Source organism: Cucumis melo, chromosome 4 (genome assembly GCF_025177605.1).
Source record: "Cucumis melo cultivar AY chromosome 4, USDA_Cmelo_AY_1.0, whole genome shotgun sequence".
NCBI lineage: Eukaryota > Viridiplantae > Streptophyta > Magnoliopsida > Cucurbitales > Cucurbitaceae > Cucumis > Cucumis melo.
Window position 1 is genome coordinate 15479202 of NC_066860.1, and position 21829 is coordinate 15501030.

A 21829-nucleotide genomic window follows, 5' to 3' on the forward strand; every position below is an offset into this window, starting at 1 on the left:
TCACTTCAAAGAAAGACATATATATATATATATATATATATATATATATATATATATATATATATATATATATATATATATCTTAAAAGCATTAAAGGTATAATATCTTTTATAATCTCAAGTACACAAAGAAAGTAACATAGAAATATGTTAAGGGTCAGAAGGTTCGTTCATATATCTTTTAATACAGTAAAAAAGAAATTATAACTCAAATTTAGACGATTCAAATTCACCACTTACACTTTTATCACAAAAATAGGGGAAGAGATGAAAGAGGGATTTAAACATGTTTATTCAAAAGAAAAAGGAAAAAGGAAAAAGTTAGCTTTTAACTCCTAATTAACATATGGAGAATACATATAATCCCCAATGTTTGGGGCAGGTAATGAAGTAAAAAGATCAAGATGGGTTTAAAAAGTGTGATTGTAAGCTTGAGCCCAATAATCAGCTCCATTAATGTCACTTTGTACATGTTGTGTACAAGATACAGGTACCAAACACAGCCCTCTACCCCTCAAGTCCTTTGCTGCTTTCTCTTCTTCTTCATCCTCCTCCTGTCCATAAAAACACTTTACTATTCAAACTAACTCCAACAAACAACCCATCAGCTGTTTCATAACCAATTTTTATTATTACATCTATATCTTCGTCATCTTTAGAAACTAATCTTAGTTTACTATAACTTCATTCCATAACTTTATGGATTTTGTTTTTGGTATCTTTATGGATTTTGTTTTATGATAAGTTAATTAAAAAAGAAAAAGTAAGAAGTGTACCTAGCTACATACACTCTACTCTAGACTATTGATATAGAGAAGAAAGAAAGAATTTTCTTGCAATCTTTTCTTCTCAAATTTTCTATTTTAAATCATGTCTTGTCTAAATGAATACCAAATTCAATAATCTTTATGATAAATTTAAAAGTATCAAATGTGTTATATATATAAAAAAAGTACTCAAAGTTTGAAAGACCTAATTTTTTTTACACTAAATAGTACTTTAAATGCCAATTATCAAATTTTGAACACTAAATTGATCCTTTTTATTAACCAAGTAAAGAAATTTCGAAAATATTTAATGAAAACATAATCGTCAATTCAAACATAGGAAGATGATCTAATGTAAATTTCGAAATATAAATAAAATTGATTTCTATTTTAAGCCTACATTTAGATATATAAATAGAATCATATGCCTATAATATCCTATAAAAATGATGATGAGAATGATGGGGTGTAATTGCTAATAAACACACACACACATAGATTATATATAGAAATAAGATTAAAAAAGCATATATACACACACACACACACCTGGGAAGGAGGTAGTTTTCTTTTCAGGCTATTGTCATTCAAGAGCTGCTGCAATAATTTAATGGCCAATTGATTAATCAAAAAAAATAAACATATAACTATTTTTTTATCAAAAGAAAATTGTAATTCTTAGCAAACCCTTTAATAATGATTCCAAAACAATTAGGAAGTCACAAATTATGCTTTTAGGTAACTTTTAAATAATGATAAAGTTGTATAAAAAGCTGAGAACCTTATTGTTCTTTCACTTCTTTTCCTTTATGAATAAAATATAAATTTTCTTTTACTTTTTGCCTTCTTTTTCATATTTTAATCTTTTTTTTTTCTTTGAGATGCTTTCATATTTTGAAGTCCTCCCTTTTATTTAACAAATGATGGATCCAATAAAAGCATATATTTAATTACCTGACCAAGATCTTCAGCAAATACACAACTTCTTCCATTATTGTCATCTTCAACTTCTCTCAAATAATTTCTTCCATCATTTAATGTTCTCTTCAAAGTACACAAAACATATATTCATGATATAATTAGTTTTTTCATATCTTTTCAATTAATAGAGAAAAAATGGTTATTGGGGTTTGAATGGAAATGTAGAAATTGGGTCAAAGTTTTCAACTTTTTTATTTTTTTTAGAAAAGGAAATTTATTTTTGAGTAATGAAGAAAGTTGTCAAATGGGGTTTTGAAGAAATTAAGGGATCTTACAAGTTGCTCCTTTTTCTTTGTGGATTTTGATGAATTGACCAAATATGGAGAGATAAGAGCCTGAAATATATTCAACAATTCTTTTTTAATTCACAAAACCCTAAACATGGAAAAAGAATCATTAAATTCACAAAATTTTGGACTAGGAATGATTTAATTTCAATTTAGGTTTACAGAAAACTTGACCTCAATTTGACTCTGAAGGAATCTCACATACCCAATAGCCTCTGACAAGACAGAAGCAGTGTCAGTCTGCAAAAAAACACAAAAAAGGAACAAAAGAAAAAAGGAAAAAAAAAAAAAAACACAACAACATGGAGAAGTATTCTTTTAAGGTTATAAACAAGAAGAAAAAGACCAACATGAACTTAAAGAAAACAAAGATCTTTTTTTCTTTTTTTCTTTTTCTGGGTATACTGAAATGAAGAAGCGAAAAAAAACCGGAGAATAATATAATAAAAATGATCTTAAAACAACGACCTTTCGTTTAATTATACCTTTCCAAATGGAGAAACCAACTGGTGGAGAGCTGTGATTCTATCCCCTACCTTCTCCTTTCTCACCTGATTCACAACACAAAATAAGAAGAAAAGAAAAGTAATAAATTTTAGCGGTTTAATTTAATGTTTTAATCCAAATCAATCGATATAAAGAGTTTTTTTCTATCATGTTTACCTTTACCGGAGGCTGCCCGGAGGAAGGCTGAACCCTAGCCTTCTTCCACACTCCCCCATTGGTGGTTGGACTAGCACACTTTTGATCATAAAACACAAAGGTTTTAAAATATATAAAATAAAAAAATAAACTAAGGAAATGAAGAAAAATAATTTTTTTACCTGATCAGATGAAAAATTGTGATCAAGGATTTGATTTTTGGAATCAACTTTGTTGAAAGAGAAATCCAATAAAGCATTATTATTATTGATAGAAGAATTGGGAGAAGAAGAAATAGTAAGTGGCCTTGTAATTTGAGAGAGCTTAGCTGATGAAGAAGAAGAAGATGAAGAAGGTGATGATAATTCTTTTTCATTATTGTTCCATAAAAATCCCAAACTCTTACTATTTTGTGAGCAAGTAATTTCTTGTTTCATCTGATCATGATGATGATCAAGATCATTATTATTATGATCTTGATGATGATGATGATGATCACCAACTCCAAATCTTGAAAATGGAATGAATATTCTCCCTTCCAAATTTTCCATCTTTTTTTGTTGTTGAAAATTATTATTCAAACCCAACTTATCTTCATCAACAACATCCTCTTCTTGCAATCCACCTCTGAAAGAAAAGACACAAAATTTAAAACTTCATTTTAAAAAAAATAGAGAATAACAAATTGATTAAATAGAGGAGGGGAATTTGAAATATTTACAAAAGTAATTGACTCCATGATTGTGAATTGGGGTCTTGATTATGATGATGATCAGCCATGGAACTCAAAGGAAGTGATGAAGATGATCCAAGAACACATTGAGGAGAATTTGATGGAAACATGTTCCACCAATTACTAGGGTTTCCACCCATCATTTCTCTTCAACAAAAATTTCTCTCTATAAAAATATATCACCTTTTTTTTTAGCTTATGCTTTCAAAGAGAATCAAACCCACCTGAAAAAAATATATTTTGAGAAAAAGAAAAGGAAAAAAAAAAAAAAAAAAGAAAGAAAGAGAACAACTTTACTTTTGTGTGTTGCTTTCTATCCACACTTTGTCATATATATATTTATCCAAACAAAACCCTAATTAGCTAAAAACCCTTTAGATTTCTCTCTCTCTCTCTAATATCTTTGAATTCTCAAATGGGGTGGAAAGATTTGAAGGAAACTTGTTAAATTGTTTATGATCTAGGCGCAAATAGTACTTCACAGAGAAGTACTTGTTCTCTTCATTAATTTTTATATATAATAATTATATTCTTTGGCCTTTACTTTTCTATAAAGTTATAGCATCATAAAGCTAGTGGGATGTTTTTCCAGGTCATTAAATTTGATGAGGTTTTTTCTTTTGGAGATAAATTGAGAAGCTTGAAGATTTTTGGGGTTTTCATTATTATTATTATTATTATTATTTAGATTATTTACTTAGGGTGTTCTATGCATTATATACTATGTTTTGTTGGTTTCCAAAAATATTTATTTCCTGATATATGGTTGGAAGTTTATTAAAATTTGTACCTTAAATGTGTGTTTAATTAATTTAGTCTCTCAACAATGGGTGAATATTAGCATTATCTAGTTATGAAGTTAGGTATTGAATATGAATCGGTAGAAATTTGGAGATGGAAAAAGATTAAAGCAGTGGTCTTCCAAGGGATTAAATTTTTTAATTCAAAATTTGGACTTGGGGTAATAATTTCTCTTTTAGTTTTAGTTTTTTATTTTTCTGCAACTTACTTTTATGTACAGGAGAGGGCTGTATTTGATAAATTTGACAACAAAAATAAGTTTTTTAAAACGATTTTCTTTTAGAATTTTCAAAATTTTACTTGATTTTTTAAAAACATTGATAAAATGTATATTAGAAGTTTATATAATAAAGATATATTTTATAGGTTTAATTTTCAAAAGGTAAAAAATGAAAACTAAATGATTAGCTATCAAACACTTGAAGCTCTTAAATGAACTTACGTTTCTCTTAATCTTCGTGAACCCCTTACGAGTAACATATTTTTTTCTTTAATATTTTTTAATCTTAAATAGCTTGAAAAAAATGTTCATAACAACCGAAGAGTTAATCCAAATGATTACTAAATTATAAATAGTACCCAAAAGGTTGGAGATTTAGTGTATATATAATTAGTCTAGTATAATTGAAATTGCTTTTAAAAAAATATTTCTTGTATGTATAATTTTCAAATTTTTTAATTTATGATATATATTTTAACCAATTGAATTATATTTTGATAGTTCGACATCTCAAGAATAAAAATTTACTTTTTAATTTTTGAAAATAAAAATTTACTTTAAACCTTAGAATGACCATTACATGTTCGGGTTTGGTATGTAAGCATATGCTTTCGGTACTAATAGTATAATATATATTTGTGCAATAATTCACACATGAAATTAGAATAATATAATAACATAATAATATATATATATATGGTGCAAGATCTAAGTGGGTTAATAAAATAATGCGAGGAAGACAAATAGAAGACAATGGCTAAGGAATGTCCTTGAAATTGGTGAACTCCAACCCTACATTTATATTGTACACCTACTACTCTATCTTTTGTTTTATATTCAAATTTTGGATCTATACATCTTTTGTTCAATATTTTTAAATGTCGCACACCTGATCATTTTTATAAATTATAATATATATGTACTGGGACTCTTATAGATACAGTAAAATGATCGGTTTGATAAATTAATCCTATACCGCACTACTTTTAGATTTGTAAATGTACTCGATGTGTTGTTGATATATTTAACGTGTTTTTGATATACTTGTTATACTTTGTTGATACACTTAATGAAAATTAAATAACAGTATTTGATACATATCATTGGTTTGATACACTTGATATGTTATTGATACACTTGCTAATTAAACTTTGCAAATACACTCAATCAATTTCCTACGAGTTTCCTTGATACTTAAATGTTATAGGGTCGAGCTTATTGTCCCGTGAGATTAGTCGAAGTGCACGTAAGCTAGCTTGGACACTCACGGATATAAAAAAAAAACTTTGCAAATACACTAAATCAATTAAATATACTTGATGCACTAAGCATGATACATTTGATATAGTTCATATGTTATTTGATAGTACCATTGATGTATTATTGTTGGTACACTTTCTATGTTTACTCACTCGATTGATTAAATACACTTGAGGTTATGCTGATATATTTAATATACTTTATTAGTACACTTTGATATAAGCACATCACAACACTGATATAGAATGAGAGAAAGAAAAGAATGATTATGACATTAAAAAGGAGAGAAAATAAATTATTGAATGGTAGTTTGGGAATAATAATACATTTAAGATGAAAAGTATTTTAAAAAGTGAGAATTTTGCCAAAAGAAGAATGTGTGGGGGTAGTTTGAGAATAATAAAAATTTTAAGATAGAAAATGTCTTCAACATATTTTAGGGGCCGTTTGGTGGAAGGGTTGGATTATGGGGGGTTAGGGTTATGATAAATCTAGGATTATGAAAAAATGTATTTGAGGGATGGATTATGGAGGAAGTGTTATGATAATATTGTGATAAAATGTGCTTGGGAGAAGGGTTATATGGGTAGGGTTGTGATAGTGTTATGATAAAATGTGTTTGGGGAAGAGTTATGTAGGTAGTGTTATGAAATTTGTTTATATGTGTATATATATTAATTCATATCATAAATCCAATACACACATTTTGTCTATTTAATTTACCAAATTGTTCTAGTTTTCGTAAAACAATTTGCCTTAATTTCTTTGAATATGATGTTCATTTTTAACTTTTTTCAAATAATTGTTATGTGCAAATAATTTTTTTAAAAATTCATATTCTAAATCCAATACATGAATTTCATATATTTAATTTACCGAATCGTCCTAGTCTTTGTAAAACAATTTGCCTTAATATATTTAACTACAATTTTCTTTTTCAACATTTTTTTTAAGTATACGTTACGTTTCAATAAATAGATTTTTATGAATGTGACACGCAACCCGTAAACATGTAAATAAGTGCAAATAACAATTGGATATACGAAGTACCAGAAACAGAAAATAACAACCAACGCTTTTACCAGTTTTAGTTTTGTTTTCTAGTGAAAAATTAAATGAATCTAGTTTTAGATTTCTCTTCAATTTATTTTAATCTACTTTTAAAATATTAACTTTAATTTTTATCTTTTGAACGGTGATTTATATACTTTCAAAATATTTATTTTAGTCATTTTGCAACAATGCTAGGGTAAAAAATTCTTGAACTTACCACCACTGTAACAAACGATTTGTTATGTTAATTTAACCAAATTTAATTTAATAACCAAAACAACATTATGAAAGTGGAAAAATATAGACAAACCGTGTCTAAATAATAGGTTTGTTGAAATTACAGCCCCACTAATTTTTAAGGAAATTTGTATTGGGTGGCACAATAAAAATCCAATTTAGCAATATTAGCACTAACATTTTCAATTTTGCAAATATAGCAACTTTTTAATTTTGGTTGATATTTCTTATTTTATTCTTTTTATTATTCCAAAATTGCCCTTCTTTGGTGTTTTCTCTTCCTCTTTCGTTTTTCTTTATTGTTCTCCTTCATTTTTCGTATTCTTCTTCTCTTCTCTATCGTTCTTCTTCAGTACCATTTCTCCTATTCACCTACTTCTCTTCTCCTCGTCTTCTTCTGCCTCTTCTCCACCGTCCTTCTCTTCTCTCTTCAGTTTCGTTCTTTTAGATTTCTCCCTCTTCGTCGGCTTCTATTTTTTTTATCATCTTCTCCTCGTCTTCTTCTCCTATTCTCCTCATTTTTTCTTCAGAGAAAACAAGAATTATGTATGTATTTCTTCCCCCTTTTTTGAAGCCCTAATATTATTTCTGTAAATTGCTCATATATTATTTATTAAAATTAGGGTTACGATTAATTCTTCCTCATCTCTTTTATTTGTTCATAATATCTTTTATCGAAAGGAACATTGTAGATCAATTTGGTTTTATTTAGTTACGTTCGGTTCTGTTTTTTTTTTTTATAATTTGTATCAGTTTTTTATATCAACGGTATGATATACTTATATTATATGTATTAGTTGACCAATATACTTGCTATGTGTTTTTTATTTTTCCAAAATTGTTGCAATTCATTGTAGTTATGGTTAAATTGACAGTAATTGTTTTTCAAAGTGGCCAATGGGATGAGCAACATTACTACGTAGATTACAAAACAAATTGTGTTGTGGTTAGTGGAGCGATATCATCATTTGATTCTTTTGAGAACTTGATTCATACTGAAATTCAGGTTGAGTCATGTATTGAACTTTCAGTTTTAATTTGTTGACTATAGGCGATAATGATGTTCAACATGTTATTAAGATTGTAAATATACAATAACAACTGTATCGACAATACATAAAGTGTATCATGCTTACTGCATCAGGTGTATTTAATTAATTGAGTGTATCAACAGTGTGTATCAGCAACATATCAAGTGTTTCAAACTAATAATATGTATCAATGAAGTTTTGCAAGTGATTAAGTGTATTACATCTATCAAATTTATTAGCAAACAAACAAGTGTATCAACGATATATAAAGTGTATCATTCTTAGCGCATCAAGTGTATTTAATTGATTAAGTGTATCAATAGTTGAGCAAGTGTATCAACAACATATCAAGTGTTTCAAACTAATAATATGTATCAACGAAGTTTAGCAAGTGATTAAGTGTATTAAATCTATCAAGTGTATCAGCAAACAATAACAACTGTATCAACGATATATAACATGTATCAATGATATATAAAGTGTATAATTCTTAGTGCATCAAAGTGTATTTAATTGATTGAGTATATCAACAGTTGAGCAACTGTATCAACAACATATCAAGTGTATCAAACTAATAATATGTAAAGTGTATTAAAATCTACGAGTGTATCAAGAAACAATAACTAGTGTATCAACGATATATAAAGTGTATCATTCTTAGTGCTTCAAGTGTATTTAATTGATTGAGTGTATCAACAACATATCAAGTGTTTTAAATTAATAATATGTATCAGTGAAGTATAAGAGAGTAAAAAAAAGTGTACAAGCAGTACATCAAATCAAGTGTATCGACGATATATATTGGTGTATCAACGGTATATATTGGTGTATCAGCCGTATATATTGATGTACCAGCCGTATATATTGGTGTATCAGCCGTATATATTTGTGTATCAATCGTATATATTGGTGTATCAGTAATGACTGAAGGGTAACTTCGTAATTTCATAATTTTAAAATGCGGGCTGGGCTTCAATTTTGCTATTTTTGCAAATGTAAAAATGATGTGCTATGGGCCTAATTTATGATACTATAATTGTCATATTTACAAGAGCCCCAATTTTTAATTTAATCAAATAGTCCTTATGGTTTTCTAATTGTTGTAATCAATTTATGGTAGTTTGTTAAATTTTAACCATTTTTAAGCTAATTAACAAAAAGCGAGGTTGAGATTGATATCAAAATTTTAATTTTACAAATATATTGATATGAATTCAAACATATAGTTGATTGAAGGTAATTCAATTGAAAATTTAATTGTGAAATCACAATAAATTACCTAATTTAAGAGTAAAGGAAGAACTTAAAATTTTAATAATGTAATTATACCAAATTCATAATTGAAAAACAAGCTATGTTTTTTAAATAAAAGATTAAAATTAACAAAATTCATAAATATAAAAATTATAAATGACAAAAAAATGGATTAAGAAAGAGTCGAGGAAGAGTTAAAGGAAGGGTTGGTGAAGAGTTGAGGAATGGATGAAGAAGGGTTGAAGAAGGGTTGAGGGGATAAAACTAGGGTTATGATAACTCTTCCCTCAAACAAGGGTTAGGTTACATAACCCAACCCTCCCCTCTATAACTTTTTCCCTTTATTATTATTATTACTATTATAAGATGAAATGATGATCGCCTTGGCTGCTTTGCATTGAATATGAGATGATGATCGCCTCGACTGTGCCGCATTGAAGATGAGTTAATGATTGTCTTGTCTGCATCACATTGAAGATGAAGATTGTAACGCCCTAAAATTTAGGTAATTTATTCGTAATTATCTTAAGTTTAATGTTGGGATTATTTTGGGTGTTATTCGATTTAATTGTTGGAAATTTTTGACTCGTAGAAATTAGAATTAATTAGATACTTTGGAGCATATCTAATTAATTGATTTTGGAATTTATGTTTGAATTGGTTTGTTTTAAGTAGTTTGTGTTGGAAAATTTGTATTTGGGAGAAATTTGATTAATTATATATGATTATATAATTAATTGAAATTTAAAGATAAAATAATTATATTACGAAGATAATGTAATTATTTAAGGTTATATATTATTTTTGAAAAGAAAAAGGGTGATTTGATTGGAGAGAGGAAGATTTGAGTTTTAAAAAAAGAGAGAAGATTTGGTGGGTTTTTATGAACAGAGAGAGTATGAGATTTTGGGGAAAAGAAATAAGGAAAAGATAAAAGAAAAGTAATAATAATTTATTATTACTTCATTAAATAGGCTCTTTGGGAAAAGTACTATTTATTATCTTCTTCAAGAAACCTTAATCACACAATAAGGAAACCCTAGCTGCCCCTGGCATCTCCAATCACCACTGCGAGTCTTCAACTGCAAATGCCTAAGTTTCCTTCACGTCGTCGTTTGTCGCAACGTCGTTCGATCAGTCGTTGCTTGGTTTCGTTGTACACGCCTTCAGTTATCGTCGAATGACAGCCGAGCCACGCACGCGAGCGTCAATCTGTTGTCGGCCATCTCCGTCTCCATCAGCCGATCGTCCGAACCAATCTGAGCCGCGTACGTGCAAGTTGGTTGTCTCTGCCATTTCGTCAAGCCGAGCGTCATCGATCGTTAGAAGTATAGCTGTGAGCCGTATCTGTCAGCGCGAGCCACGCAAGCGAAGTCCGAGTCATGCGTGCGCCTGTGTGAAGCCGTCGAGCTGTCAGCGTGAACCCGAGCCATCATCCGAGCCGTGTCGAGCCTCACTTGTGCGTGCCTGCCTCTTCCAGCCGCGAGTTGTGAGCTGCGGTATCCTTCAGTTGAGCCGCCTAGCCAGTTTCTCCTCTAGCCAAGTCATTTTGAGCCATCAAGCCTATTTTTGGCATTTTCACCTATTTTTGGTAAGTTTTGATTGGGCTTTTGGTATACCCATCAGAGGTTGATTTTTGGACCCTAAATAATTTAATTTTAGATTAAATTGAATTATTTTTCTTAAAGGGTTGGTTAGATCATTGGAAGTAAGCTATGGAATGTTGTCCTAAATTAAGGTTGAGTTAGATCCGACATCAACTTTAGGTAAGTTGAATTAGCTAGATTTTTGGATCCTAAACTAACTGCAAATTTAGTTATCTTAGTATTTGATCCTTACTGTTTAGGATTTTATGGGGAAGCTTGACTTTGCTGTCAGGAGTGTTTTTCTGTGAATTAAGCTAATCTCCAGGTAAAAGAATCTCTTACTAGACTTTCAAATTGAAGTAAGAGCTTGCATGTAATTTCCCGTTATGCGTTGTTGTAGCTGAGATGCATAATGAGATTATGTTATGATAACTGATAATCAGGACAGAATTTATGTATGTTGACTGTTAATTATGACATGGTAGTGTGATGACAATCATGTTTGATGATGTTGATGTTTATGCATGAATTATTAATCCCATCATTAAGATTGCTACAATTAATATTCATGTCATGCTTATGATGCTATGTTATGCTGCATGCTTTTGGATGGAGTGTATTGTTAGCTTTTTCTATTAGAGTCATACCCACATGGGTGTCCCTTGGGATCACCACTTTTTTTTATGACTGTGTAGTCTGACAGGATCGCAAGTCCAGTATGAGATGATATATTTACGAGTGGCTTGATGGGGTCACTCACAGCCCAATTGTCTTAGTGTTTCTTTCGAGAATCACTAAAGACCAGTTTTGTCCTAGGTGTTCCTTTGAGTCACCGAAGACTATAGATCTACGGGATCACAGATTGCACGTGTTCAGGAATGTGCCAGTTAGGGGTACCACTTTACAGGACTCTAATAGAAAGTTAACAGCCACCTAACGGGACTAGTAGTAGGTCCCTTACTGAGTATATTTTATACTCACTCTCTTATGTTTAATTTTTCAAACAGAGGTAGAGGTAAGAGTAGAGGAAAGCTGGTGAATGACAAGAAGTGATCGTGGCATGCCATAGCGAACGTTTTGCTTCCGTCTTATGTTATTCGATTTGATTTTAGTATTTATGAACTTTTATTTATTTTACTCTTTTAAAACTAGATAGGGCCCGAGCTAGGAACTTACTTTTAGATTTATTTCTACTTACGTTATTTATTTAAATGGGTATTTGAAGTTTTGATCATGAACTTTTGTTTCACCTTCTAATTTAATTTAAGAAATTTTATTTTTATTTAAATAGTAATGACCTCAGCTTAGTATAAAAGTTGGGTCAGGTAAGATAAAAGAAAGAAAGCTGCGGGTTAGCACCCCTCGTCGCCTCTGTACCCGAAAGAGATGGGCTGCCCTACCCAGCGCGTAACAACAAGGGGTTTGGCTTCTGCTTATGCCATTACCAATCGCGGGTAACCCTCGGGCTTGACCTAATCAGAACCATTATCCTTATGACCAAAGAAGGATAAGCTTACTGACTTTCAGAGCGAGAGTTCCACGATCCCGACCAGTAACTTAAAAGAAGGGAGGGACATCCAAGCTTGCCCAACCTATACAAGGGGCTTGGAGATCGAGGGTTTTCTAGGGGATCGATCAATCAAGTCTTTCCAGGTTGGATTTGAAAAAGAAAATAGGACTAGTTTTTTCCTTTCTATAGAGGTGGTGAAATCTATAAGTAAGATAGAAGAAGTTTTGAGTGGAAAAACAAAGGTCCAAATGAGGGCTCGATTGAAAGGATAGAAGCGACTGAAAGTTCACCTTTTAATAGGCCTGCCTAATTAAGCTATGTAGGACGAGTCAGAAATCCATATAAATCTTCAAGGTGAGAAACAGCTCGACTAAGAAGGAGAGGATCAAAGAATTATCGAAGCCCTCAATAAAAAATAAGGACTTATCCTTCAAAGGCTCAAACATAACATCTGGACCTTTATTTTTGAACGGATATAAACAAGTCCTCCGAACGGAAGAAAGCCTATTAGAAAGCTAGAGATTCAGATAGCTCGGGCAAGCAACTTCTCTTTTTGAATCAGAGTGCCACCCAACTTATTCAGGCCGTGAGCTTGCTTAATCGTAATAAGTAAGCACAACTTAACTCTTCCCTGGGTGAAGGCCCCGGCGGGCTTGCTCGGCTAAGCCCAAGACTCCAGTAACTCATCCTTTTCTAGGTTCCGGTGAAAAGCCTACCGTCAATATTCTTTGAACCTTGGCTTTGAACCCAGAGATTAATTGATTGGAAACCTGAGAACCATAATCTTTTCTAGGAACTGCTTCTACGACGATAGGCGTAAAGGCATGATTAGTTCCACAAATCTCACTGCACTGACCATAGTAAACTTCTTCTCGTTGTACCAAAATGGAGATCTGATTTAAACGACCAGGTACAACATCACATTTGACACCTGAGGAAGGTACAGTCCAACTATGAGGTATATCAGCAGGTCAATAATACGTAGATGAGTTTTGGCTGGTAGAACCACTCTATTGTCCACTTCTAATAAACGTGATTGAGTCCTATGACAATCAATGGAATTAATCAGTCATTCGTCTGCAACTTTGCGTGGTCTCATTCATAAGGTGCAAAGAATTTGCGAACTCCAGACCGACTGGGTACGATCCCTTTTGCTCCACCTGTATTGGGAACATCCTGAGTAAGCTACCCGTAGGACAAGCCTCAGTTAGTAGGGGATCTCAGGGAAGAGGTTCATTGTGCCATTATCTAAAGGGATGAAAACCCTTTACAGTGGAAAATTACAGAAATCCAATTTTAATTGGAACCTTAAAATTACCAATACATTGACAAAAAATACAAAACTATTTTTATGGTTAAACATGCTTTGAAGAAAAATACAGAGAAGAAAACCTACGCTCGTTGACGACTCCGAATCTACCAATCACCAATTTGGGCACCACCAGTTGGAAACTTTCCTATTATCTGATTGAGATGGTTTGTGAGAACCAAAATATAATTGGAAGAAGAAAATTTTTTTTAGAGAGAAAATTTGTTCAGAGAGAAATGGGAGATCAATTCAAACTTCGCAGAACTTATCATTCTAATCTTCGTTACGCAAAAAATTCCCTCTTCTTCCGACTGAAGAAGAGGGAAGTTAGAGAGAATAAATGGGAACGTGGGAAAACCACCCACGTTCCTTATTAATTTAATAAATAAATATTAATCTAATAAATCATATTTAATTAATATTTCATTTAAATCATATTTAAATGAATATCTCTCACATAACCTATAGTTTTAATTTAATTAAATCAAATTTAATTAAACAAAATTAAACTAAACTATTAATTAATTATCCAATTAATTAATTTCTAAATTAAATATCTTATATTTAATTTAATCCAAAATTTGAATCATATTCAAATATAAATTTCTCTCATGACCTATAGTTTTAATATGTATCACATACACATTAAATTTTAACCTATAGGTTTAATATGAATCTAATTCACATTAAACTAATATTTAAACTCATTCAAATATTTTATTCTCTCGTAATTTAATTTTGAATCATATCCAAAATTAAATTTATATCAAAACTACATAAAAAGTACATAATTGTCATTTTGGATATAATAATGGATATAAAAATACTTAAGAGTTAGGACAGGAAATTCAATTCCAAACCAACATCCAATTTAAAAGGCCTTAATGCCTTATTTTCCTCTTTGTTGTTATCTTATCAAGAGAAAAAGACCATATCTAAAGCACATATTTTTCCATTTAAAAAAAAGCACATATTTTTCCGTTGTGGCATGTGAATTTATTAGAAAGAAGAATAGAACAAACCTGTTGAGAACTCCACCTAAGGCACAAGGGATGAGAACATCGCAATCATGTACAAGTAGCTCATTTGGATCCACACCGTCTGCACCTTGAAAGTTCACTAGGCTTCCAATACTTTCTTTATGCTTGTGAAGTTCTGGAATGGATCAATACCATTTGTTACGCGCCTATGATATCACTTACAACAACAACCTTTCGACCTTTCTCATAACTAAGTTTTGATGCCCAATATCCCACATTTCCAAACCCCTACAATTTTTTCAATTGTGAAAGGTCATTTTTTTGTGCAAAAGAATGTAATATTCAACTAGGAAGACAAGAATGAAACTGTTTCAAGTACCTAAATTTCAAATGTCATGTTCTTGATCTGTTTTCCATGCTTGACAAATAATGCCTTTATTGTAAAAACAACACCACGCCCGGTTGCAACTTCTCTACCAAGCGATCCACACAAATCCTTGAATTTCAAAGGTATAAAGTTAGAGAGAGAACAAAAAAGAAACAATACTTGAAGTTTGGGAATTCATAGGATTTTATTATCTTAGAAACATATTATGGGCTTTATGCTGACAACGAACGGGGAGTGGTCGTGAAATTTTGAGTATTCATCCAAAATCCATGTCGGGTTGCATCTTCTTCATCTAGAATTGCTACAAATATGTTTATATGCTTCTTATAGGAGTAAAATATGGAATCTTTTGCCTTTCCATCACTGAAATAATTTTAAAATATTAATAAATCCACACAAAAACAAATCAAAGTTAGAAATAAAAAAAATCATCAAAATCCATCATACACGTACAAAAAACAATCTAAAAATGAACCTAAACCCTAGATCAAAGTAAAATAAAACACTTGAAAAACAAGAAAACAAGAGGCAGATTTGAAATAAAAAATAATCGGAAAAGAAAATGAAAGAGAGAGAAAGATTTGAGAAAATATACTATCGTCATTTCTTGTCGAAGGGGCTGAAGACCTCCTTGAACTTGGAGATTTGATTATCGGTGAGCTACTTGACCATAGTCGTCGACGAAACTGTAGAGCTTCCCAGTTTATAAACTCAGAGATCTGATCGTCGAATGAGAATGTTGTTCTGAAGCGTTCTGAATAAAAAAAGAGAGAGTGAGGGAAGCGTTCACGATGCATTCTGCGTCGAAACCGGTGGCCTCGAGCAGTGTTGTCCGAAGCGGCTTGGAGCTTCTTTGAGTTCGCGCGAGGGTTTCTGAAAGAGAGAATTAGGGGAATTGAAAAGAGGGAAAGAGATAAGAAAATTTTGGGCAGCTTTTAATTTTTAATTTAAGTTATTTTCTGCTATTATTTTCAATAGCCCTATTCAAAATGGGCTATCCTCAAGGGCTATTAAAAGGCCCATTTCTTGTAGTGAAAGTCTAATTAAAATATAAACTTTATATTATAATGTATCAATATACATTATATTAATTCCCAAAGTAAATTTGAACATTTCAAATTACAACCAATATAAATAAATCTCATTACTCTTTATGAGCTAGGAAGGAGACCTAATGGACCTATAGATCAGAAGCTACAACGATATGAGATTAATTAGCTAAACTCATTAACCACATTAATCAATATTCGTTAACTGTGTGTACACTCCACTAAAGACTCACAGCTGAACTCTTCTCACTGTAGATATACTTCTGTGTCCACGGATATAGACCAATACCAGTAAGTTAGTCCTTCACAAGTGTTCGTAACACCAGCTGGGTCAAATTACCCTTTTACCCCTAGGTTACTTCTAGTCCTTAAATACTAGTGCTCCTCTAATGAACAACCTGTTTATGGTCCAACCACTAAACAAAAATCCTTCTCGTGTCATAGAGAGGGTAGGGCCCTTTGTTCAAGTCCTAGAGACACCATTTAAGGGAACACTTATCTATTTACCTTAAAGGTGGGAAGGAGTGAATTCCAACTTGTGCGATTATGTTCCCAACTCCTCACTCGGTCTTGTCCCCAAAATGATAAGTATATTGAGTCGGCAATTTTGCCACTCTCACCGTACAAATCAAAGGACAATCCCTCGCAAACAGGAGTTCATAATACACTCAAGATTAAGACTAAGTCACCTAGGTCATCCTAATGAAGTAGAAATCCAACTAGTTAATGGAGTTACATCTAGTGATTACTATTTCGTGGTCCAGTCTTATGCAAATTCATTGCATAGGATACCCTCACTCGTATGTCTAATACATGAACGCATTGAATCAATGTGTTTGTATCAAATACAAAGTGAGCCGTATCTATAGTGTTAACAAGATAACGTACCCAACCTTAACCCTATACTATAGACCCTTTAGGCTGATCTTGAACATTAATCCCCGTATGTCTCTACATATTGTTCAAGACTCATCAAACAACTTAGGATGTTAGTTTATTGGATTTAGGTTATTAAGACAAAATTAATAATATAATCAATAACACTTATTGAAATTATAATAATAAAACACTTTATTAATGACGATCAATTGATTATGTTTACTATCTACGAGTTTTAGGACATAAAACCCAACATTATCATCATCAATTGGAATTCTCTGAATTAGAGGGATAGGAAGAAGCTAGGTTAGTAGGTTAGAAAGGTAGTATGAATTCGATCGAGTTGGAGCAGCTTTACCGCAGAGTGGGAGGAGAGAACTAGCAAGAAGTCATAATTTAGGGGTTGCGGAAGTTGAATAGGTGTTCTTTCACCCACGGAGCGGTAATTCAGTAACTAAAGTATCCGTTGGCTAGGCCCATGCAGGTAGAGTACAGATGATGATCGTCTTGGTTGCGCTGCATTGAAGATGGAGATGATGCTTGTCAATGGAGATGAAAATCATCTTGGCTGTGCCACATTGAAGATGAAGATGAAGATCGTCTTGACGGCGCGCATTAAGATGAAGAAGAAGATCGTCTCAGTTGCGCTGCATTGAGATGAAGATGAAGATTGTCTCGGTTGCACTGCATTGAGATAAAGATGAAGATCAAGTCATAACATAGTTTAACTTTTCTGTTTTTTTTTTCCACTCACCTTTTAATCTCTTGTGGGCTAGGAGCACCATGAAGTTTAAGCTCTTGCGATAAGGAGCTTTGCATATTTAGCAGCTTTTATTTCCATTAAGAATTTATGCATCTCCGTCGTTTGTAGGATTGGTGAATATAATAAGTTTTGGCTTCACGATCAATGAACCTTTTGTATTTATGTCAACAGATAACTTTCTTTTCATGCGTGATGGAACACGACTGTGAATCTTATCGTTATCATTTTCTTCCTGAAATGATTTTGCCTTCAAAGTTTTCATCTCTCTTTGATATTGATCGTTTGTCATTTTTAGACGATCAAAAGCAGATGCTGAAGGTCGATCTTTCTTCGATGTGAAAATATTTAGCCTTTTGAAAGCTGAAGTTCGAGTGGAAGTAGACGATGGAGATTGATTTTCTTCTTCTTTCGTGGCCATACTTAATCTTTGAAAGACTGAAAATCGAGTAGTTAAAGGCTCGATAGGATTAAAGACAGAACTCCTTTGCTTAATTTCATTTGAATTGTAGATTTCTTCAGAAGATGATAATTGTTGTCGACTTCTGCTATGCTGACAGCATGACATGTAGTGACTTCTAATATTTCTTTTGGATGATCCTTAAGGAAGCTTCTTGGGAGGAACTTTATCAAAGTTATCGACTGTCGAGGATGGAGAAAGTCTTCGTCTTTTCTCTTGTAGGCTTAGTCTTCCACATCTTCTTGTTTCTTCTTTCTTTCTTTCTTTTTTTTTTTTTTTTGTGGGAGATGCTTCCTTTTGAATGCTTTTGATGGAATGACGACTCATTTTGAATGGAATTTGATGGTCTTCCTTTTCGACGAATCACGACTATCCATCCTTCGACATCATCCTTAACATGCTCCTATTTGTTTTAGAAGTTCGTCATCATGATCTTTTATTGGAATCTAACAAGTATAGATTCGAAAGTCCCAAATTGAATCAAGCTTTTTCTTTGATCATAAAGTTGTGTTAATGGCAAAACACTTGAAGTCATCTCGATCGCAACATGATTTGTCTGAGCTACTTCATCAATATCTAGCTCGATCTTCTTTTCACGAGCCAACTTTAAAGTTAGCTCTTTCAACACGAAACACTTTTCAACAGGGTGACTAATGACTCGATGCTACTTGCAGTAGTTAAGATCATCTACTTTCCTTGCTTGTTCCAGTCGTTTGCATTTTGGCAGCTGAGTAAGTTGGTTTTCTAGCAGTTGCTTTAACATGTTTGAAACATCAAAGTCAGAAAATGGATAAACTTTTTCCTGCATTTCTTTAAGAGTTGGGCGTTGCTTTTCATCACCATCAAGCTTTCTTTCAAATTTTGTTTCTTTTCTTTTTGGAGAAAGATTTCAATAGAGTTGCATGAACAACCATATACTCATTTATGAGACTATTTGTGATCTTTCTAGTGTCATTGATTTCATTCTTGCCACTTCATATTTTTCGAACCAAAAAATCTTTTGCTCCCCTGTTGTCAATACACAGCTCCATATCATGGGCACGAGTCCCAACTCTTCAAACGTGTGGGGTTTTATTCCTTGCAAAATATAGAGAAGTTCCAAATGCATGTCTTGGGTGCACATTTTCACTGCAGACAGTTCGGTGAGTCGATCCTTATAGTCAAGACCCAGAGATCTCCATCAATTGATGTAGTCGATGACTGACTCTCCCTTTCGATTTCATGTGTTTGTAAGCTCCATCATGCTGACTATATGTCGAGTGCTGTAGAAGCGGTTGAGAAAGTCCTTCTCAAGCTGCTCCCAACTATCAATGGATTCGGGTTCAAGATTGATGTACCAGTCAAAAGCGTTTTCTTTGAGAGTTCAGACGAGTTGTTTCACCAACAAATCTTCTTGCGTACCAGCAGTTTCACATGATTCGATGAAGTGAAGAACGTGTTGTTTTAGATTGCCATTTTCATCAAATTGTTGGAACTTAGGTGGTTGGTACCCATTCGACATTCTTAGATTGTTAATCCTCTTCGTATATGGCTTGGAATACAAAGAGAAAGTTTGAGCAAGTCCACCATATTGAGTTTTGATGGAGTTTGCTATCATTTTCTGCAACTTCTGAACAGACAACGATGCAATTACGACTCTTTACGGTATCATCGCCTTCCCTTTGTCAATGTTCTTTACAATATGTGTGTGACTTGATTTAGCAGCATTACGACCCTCAATGTGATTATTGAGAGATGCAATCTCATAGTCCCTTTCTTCAACGACCTTCATGAGCATGTTGATCTTATTTTCAACCTCTACCATTTTATCTTCACTTGTATCCACGTCAGTCGCCATAACTGACATTATATTTGGATAAGGCGTCTCCTCACTCGAGTGTTCAGAGGACGAATTGTGTTCGTCAATCACATGATTTTCTTTGATTACAATTCCACCTTTTGGTGGCTTTGAAAAATTTTCCCAAATATTTTTTGCGACCTTAAAGGGTGACATATTCTCATATGATTAAGTCTCCCTTGAGCGGCTACCAGTATTTGGCTGCTTGCTGATGTCGCTTAGAGCTTTGAAAGTGTTGCCTTGAGATGTCATGATTTCTTTAGATGTTCTTCAAAAAGAGAAAGAGATGAAAGATAGAGGCTGTGCCACTAGGCGTGCCAAACTGTTCACAGGAGATTTCTGGAGAAATGTAATTTGTAGAATTGAACTTTGTGTATTGATTTATAAGGTGTTTTGGATACAATCTCTAGTATTTACTTCTTTGATTCTTTCTCTCACATACAAATTAAACTTATGACTTTTTTATCTTCGAACTTCAGGAAGTTGTAGTTGCAAATAGATTTGAGCTTCAATCTTTTGGAATTCTAAGAAGGTTTAATCTTCCAAGTCTTCAATCTTTCAGAAGATGATGATCTCGAGGTTGATAAAAACTTGTACATATTGAGATCTTTTTTGAAGTTTGTCTTCAAGTTTTCCTTCAACAAAAGATCTTCAAAATGAATGGGAATGTCTCTATTTATAGAAAATTTCTATGGGCTTTAGGTGGGCTTGGGCCCATTTTCTTGGTGGGCTCAGGCTTAAGCCCACTTATTTGGTAGGTTCAGATCAATTATTTCTTTGGCCCAATTTTTCATCAGGGGCTTGAACTGGGTTAGATATGAGAAAATTTTACTACCCAAATCCAACCAAATTATAATCATCACAATTTTGCTGGGTTGACGTAACGCGATTTAATTGGCCAAAATTTGTTGTTCAATAATAATAATTATTATTATTATTGTTATTGAGCTCAGTTAGGTTGATCAGGTTACTAAATCTTATAACCCATAACTCGAAACTTGACCCAAAAAATATATATAAATCGAAACCTTACCCAATATATATATTGCAACCAAACCCAAGTCAAAATAATACCTTATCATACCTTTACAGTTTGGTTTGGATAATCCATAGTGGTCAGGTCGTCTGGTTTTTTAACACCCTTAACTTGGGCATTACATTCTCTCCCTCATTCTTAATGAAGCTGTTAGTGAATAGTTAGCTTTGGATTTGTCTAGTTTCTTTCTTTAAGAAAAGTTTATATTTTGTAAAGTGATAGATAGTGTTATTTTTGCTCTATTTATAAATATATTTGCCTTAAAAAAGTAGCACATGATAATTACTACTAAGTTTTTCCCGTGACTTAAATTGTTAAAAAAGAAAAACTATTGATGCACATATTTAACATCACACCAAAATTAAATATAATTAATTTTTGTCTCTAGTAGTTTTTTGTCGTAGTTTGTTTTTTTAATATTATTTTTGAAAAACCCTTTGTTTAATAAATACGGTAGTTATGATATATAAAATCTAAAAATATATGATGAATTTCATTGATTAAGTTCACTAAACATTTGTATTTAGTATTACATTAAAAAGGTGATTAATTCAAAGAAATGATGTGTTTTTATCTTTCTAATTTTTAATGATAGAAATCGTCATACATTGGAGTGCAAAAGGACTTTTTTTTTTAGCCTCAAAATCCATAGATCATCGATCAATGTATGACTTTTATTCCAAATTAATCAAAGAGGGGGGCCATTACTTTGGAAAAATTATCCCATACCCACTCCCTATCAACTCCAAAATAATTAATATTTTACATA

General features: G+C 32.2%; 2 protein-coding genes across 6 annotated transcripts; both read right to left on the bottom strand.

Annotated features, from left to right (window-relative positions):
* Positions 1–179: 179 nt before the first annotated feature.
* Positions 180–3849, bottom strand: LOC103489950 (transcription factor bHLH68-like). Of its 5 annotated transcripts, XM_051084357.1 has the most exons (11): positions 3708–3844; positions 3399–3634; positions 3084–3304; positions 2860–2906; positions 2699–2776; positions 2521–2586; positions 2210–2275; positions 2024–2083; positions 1722–1811; positions 1317–1364; positions 180–554 (listed from the first exon to the last, which is right to left on the bottom strand). In XM_051084357.1, the coding sequence occupies exons 2-11, from the start codon at positions 3551–3553 to the stop codon at positions 411–413; spliced, it is 975 nt and encodes a 324-aa protein (XP_050940314.1). In that variant the 5' UTR covers positions 3554–3634; positions 3708–3844; the 3' UTR covers positions 180–410. The 5 variants fall into 5 exon arrangements, with proteins under 5 accessions (XP_050940314.1, XP_008447522.1, XP_008447521.1 ...); XM_008449300.3 differs by having other exon boundaries at positions 1317–1361; positions 2860–3304; positions 3708–3845; XM_008449299.3 differs by having other exon boundaries at positions 2860–3304; positions 3708–3842.
* Positions 3850–13045: 9196 nt separating this feature from the next.
* Positions 13046–20024, bottom strand: LOC107990889 (cytochrome c oxidase subunit 2-like). Its single transcript, XM_051083373.1, has 2 exons — positions 19831–20024; positions 13046–13313 (listed from the first exon to the last, which is right to left on the bottom strand). The coding sequence occupies exons 1-2, from the start codon at positions 20022–20024 to the stop codon at positions 13046–13048; spliced, it is 462 nt and encodes a 153-aa protein (XP_050939330.1).
* Between the last annotated feature and the right edge of the window lie 1805 nt (positions 20025–21829).